The sequence below is a fragment of the Odontomachus brunneus genome, unplaced genomic scaffold (genome assembly GCF_010583005.1).
Source record: "Odontomachus brunneus isolate Ranch 3 - 2012 unplaced genomic scaffold, Obru_v1 Obru_scaffold_248, whole genome shotgun sequence".
In the NCBI taxonomy this organism is placed as follows: Eukaryota; Metazoa; Arthropoda; class Insecta; order Hymenoptera; family Formicidae; genus Odontomachus; species Odontomachus brunneus.
Genome location: NW_022639698.1, coordinates 203,872 through 208,748, shown reverse-complemented (window position 1 = coordinate 208,748; position 4,877 = coordinate 203,872). Strand labels below are relative to the sequence as shown.

Genomic DNA, 4,877 nt, shown 5'->3' with positions numbered 1-4,877 from the left:
ACCTCCATCACCCATACCCAATACCCACTCCTCTTCCCTTCCTATCCCATCCGAAGGGTCAGAGCGTGTGTCTGGGCGAGACACAAGTGAGCGGGCCTCCCCGTGGTCCCCGTGGGCGTGGGGCGCGCGCTGCAGCCACAACCGGCAGGCGGCGCGCGCGTCACGGCTGAACCGCTCACTCTGCGAACACGTCCCGCAGGCGCTGCTGGATTTTTCCATCGCCCTTCCCCTGTCAGTGGTTGACAAACGCTAGAAGGCAGATGGAAACATGTTGCGTATAGCCTTCATGGCTGAGGAAGCAAAGCGCGGCATCCTACGGGTGTCGGGCTTCACAATAACTGATCATTAGAGACGTTGAGACTGAATAAAGTGTTTTGTACGTTAGTTGAGATTTTTGACAGTTTATAAATAAAGTTGACAGTTTATAAATAAAGAACGAGTATTAACTACAAATAGTGGAGTTGACCTTATGAACACACACAGTGGCATACGCCATAGCAGCGCGCGCCGCGCGACATCTGTCACGGACCTACCGTGGCGCAAATTATGCTTTCCCAAGAGGTGAAGGGGTTGACGTCCCTCTTGCTCCTGTGCTCTTGCGCCCTCCTTGGGACACCTACGCATAATTCCTCTATAACAAGGCTACTCACGATAATTAACGAAAGTTATAAAAATGATTTGTATAATGTTATCATAAGCATCAATAAGCTCATCGTATAAGATGCTTAACGTCAGCGTTTGCGCCTGATGTTGTATCGTCCCTAAATACTTTCTATATTCGATCTATAATAGGCAAACTACTTATCTTTATAACTCAAAAGCTAAATTTTGAATAACATTTTACAAGAGGGAAAGTCGTCTTAGAATTTGTTCAAGAATATGTAATTTCATGTTAGAAAGTTGTTCCAGATCACTCTGTATAAAAAATATAATAAACAAAAAATCTATATTTCAAAGTGACGAAAGTGAATAATCTTTTAAATAGTAAGATTGATCAATATAATTTCAGTTAGTATATGCAACAATAAACAAGTCAACAAAGAAAATATTAAAAGTTTTTGAAGTTCGTTACACTGTATTTAATTATTGTATAAAATATAGTTGCGACAATCTTTGTCGTCAATTAGATCTATTCCTAGAAATTAAACCAATTAATATATTGTCACATCTTGATCTTAGCAAAAAGAATCACGAAGAATTTGTCATTATCTCTAAGCGCTACCATAAACTTGTTATAAATCTATTAATAAAATATTAATCATTAGACTTAAAAAAATATATATGATGAAGGTATTAAAATATTCAATGTTAATTAACAATTATATAAAATTCACTTTATTTCAAAGTGATTTTAATACTTCAAAATTCTTTAATTTAAAAGCACTTAATTTTTAATAATTTAGTGATTTTTATAAACATATTAGATATATTATTATAAAGTATATAACTATTATAATTAATAATTAAAAAAGAATAATGAATATTTTAAAAATTAATGAAAAATTATATTTTACATTATCCTCGTTGTTAAATGCCATATGACATGATAAAAACGTGAGATAATTACTAACTATATTGTAACATAATGGCATATATACGAAAAGAGAAACAATATGTGTAGATTGTTAAATAACTATTAAAAATTATCAGAGCTTTCTAATGGTATCACACAGATTAAACTTATAATTTAAGATTATGCTTGACAATATTATATTAGTTACTTAATATTTTTTTATCAGTGGATGAATCGCTCTTGCTCTCACACACATATACACACACATATCACACCATACAACATATACACGTACACTAAAGAGTTATGAGAATATTTCTGAAAAACATAAATCACTATATTACTTGTAGTATAAAGTTACGTATATATATAAAAATTATTTCCCAGAATTAGTATGCAATATATATAAGCAGCAAGTTAGCCTATAACAGTTGCAGTCTTATAAATATATTGTACATATTTAGCATACTAATTACGTACATTATAAATAACTATTTATATCATTAAAAAGTAAGGAACTTACAAGGATGTAATATATAATAAACTATATCTATAATATATAATAAATTATCTAATTGTGTATGTTAAAGATTATTTTAACAAGTAATGACTTATGTTTTTACAAGAATAACCATAGAAATAATTTTTTATGGTTTCTGATTTTATTTCACATGCGGAAATAAGTGCGTTGAAATGTTTCTTTTATGTTAATTACATTAAACCCACTATCTCAAAATTTTAATAATTTTGAATTTCAATTATCCTTATATATATACATACATATATACATACATACAAGTAGATATGTACTATTTGCGTAATAAAGTATCAAGTTACTTGTATAAGTAAATACTTAAAGGATAAAATTTAAATAAGAAATTTTATGTTCGGTTGATATTATTGTTATACATAATAGTATTTAGTGTAATATTCATACAAACATGTATAATATATCTATAATTACATATATAATACGTCTATGCACGCTGTAATTTATGCTGTAATATTACGCAACGAGACGGGAAAATATGATTTCAAATTATATAACGCATAAGTTTTTTCAACATCTGAATCCATGCGGCACTAGCTATGCTTGGTTAGATCGTCTGCTTCGACGTGAAGAACTCGAAAATAATGGGCGTGGTTTATACAAGTCATCGCTCGAATATCGTTGGCTGCTCCTATTTCGGCTGCAATTTTAAGATATATTTAAAATATTAGACTGTGCTCAAATTAATTTTTTTTTACGTTATTTATTACACATCATATAGCAATGCTCGAAATTAGATGTATATTTCGGGCAGATTTCTGAAGCAACGCCTACTATCGGTGTCATTACGATATAGTACGCTAATATACTCCAGCGTAGGACGCAACATTTAGAAGAGTGCAAATGTTTTAATATGCGCACAATAATTTTTAAGTGTCCAAAAACATGAAAATTGACTTCGGTCTGCAAGGACCCGCTCCTACCCGATTCGATGTCGTCTATTTGTAGGCCAGTATTCGTAATCAAATATTATATTTAAGACCGTCTTAAATTCGTCTTTAGATGCTTTGTAGCTAATAAAATGATGCATATAATATCTGAAATAAAATCAAGACGAGATCTTAAATATAAGATCTAACTGTGAATATCAATAGGACCAAAGATTTTCAGATATAAAACAGAACATCTTGCAATCTCCAATTAATATTTTAAATAAATCAGCTCAAAATGACTTGGAAATATTTCCCAGTTTAACAATAGCATTGTTTTCGGATACTATTAACTATGCCAATATCTGTAGCAACTGGTGAGGCAAGTTTTTCAAAATTAAAATTAATAAAAAAATATCTCTGAGAGAGAGAGAGAGAGAGAGAGAGAGAGAGAGAGAGAGAGAGAGAGAGAGAGCAGAGAGAGCAGAGAGAGAGAGAGAGAGAGAGCAGAGAGAGAGAGAGAGAGAGAGAGTAATGACGTTAACGCGATTATCTGATTTAGCAATCGAGAAGGAAGTGACCAACAATCTTGATTACAAGGATGTTATTAAGAGATACGGTAGTGTCTCGCGCCAAGTGCACGCATAAGCGAAACGACGTGCACGGGCGGCGAGACGGGCCGTGTATATTTACGCGAAGCATCTCGTTGATCGGAGGCATGATTTATCGTTTTACTATAACGGCTAAATTGACGAGGTTCTGGATGAGCTTAATCGATTCCTTATATTATCAATTATATTATTATAAAACTCTTTATGTTTGTCTTACATGCCTTACAAGATATTTTAGTTTAAAGTCAGAAATCAGAAAAAGACATCTCAAAATTCGTCGACGCTAGGATGTACGGTTGCGGATCGGAAACTAGATGGCGTCTTTGGCCTTGTATCATGTACCGATGTAAACTTAGCGTCTAACTTAAAAAATACAAAAACGTTTATACTATATGTTTGTACCTCGTTTGTACCACATTTTGATTCGTTTGTATCTAAAGGGTTAAAAAGTTACGGAGGTGCAAAAAAATCGCCAGCGCCCAACATTAAGATATTTAAAAACGACCGACGCCATTCGAAAGAGCATCGTTTGTATCTATTTGTACCTCTTTCGTTTTCGTTTGTACCCCTCAAAGGGTTCGGAAATACAAACTTTTCAAAATACGCTCAAGATGTACTTCCCCCATTTTTCAAGCTATTTGAAAACGGCCAACGCTATTCGATAGAGCATCGTTTGTACCCGTTTGTACTTCTTTTACTTCTTTTCAAATCATTTAGCTTCTTGTATTTCTTTTCAAATCATTTAGCTCGAAAAGATAGCTTAAAAAATAGGAAATAGGAGGAAGCAGCTCTTAAGCATATTTTGAATAGCCTGTACTTCCGGTTCCTTTGAGGTACAAACGATTTGAAAGAAAGTACAAACGGTTATACAAACAATGCTCTTTCGAATGGCGTTGGCCGTTTTTAATATCTTAATGTTGGGCGCTGGCGATTTTTTGCACCTCCATAACTTTTTAATCCTTTAGGTACAAACGAAATAAAATGTGGTACAAACGGATACAAACGAGGTACAAACCTATAGTATAAACATTTTATTTTTTTTAAATTGGGCGCTAAGTTCACATCGGTGTGTCATATGACCCATAATAAGCATGCTATTAGGTGGTAAACTTAGTTCCTGCGGCTCACAGTTAGATGATGTTAGTTGTAGGTGTAATTTATTTTGACATCTGAAACTGGCTGCATTTTAGAGGTTAGACATTTGTCAATAAAATTCAGTGCGAAGAGATTCATTTAAGCGAGCAGTGCTGTTTTTTCTTTTGATAAAATATGAAACGTGATAAGTTGTTTTTTCGACATGTGCTGCTTCATTACTTTGACTTGAAAAAAACTGC

The 4,877-nt window shown here is 33.3% G+C and overlaps 1 protein-coding gene across 2 annotated transcripts in view; it reads right to left on the bottom strand.

The window, feature by feature from the left end:
• Positions 1 to 1,481: 1,481 nt before the first annotated feature.
• Positions 1,482 to 4,877, bottom strand: part of LOC116852675 (myb-like protein X) — a 93,838-nt gene continuing 90,442 nt past the window's right edge. For both annotated transcript variants that reach the window (XM_032833252.1, XM_032833251.1), the window contains one exon: positions 1,482 to 2,703. Coding sequence is in view for 1 of the 2 variants with exons in the window: in XM_032833251.1 (XP_032689142.1) it covers positions 2,601 to 2,703 (103 nt within the window). In the remaining variant the exon portion in view is untranslated. The remainder of the gene's footprint in view (positions 2,704 to 4,877) is intronic.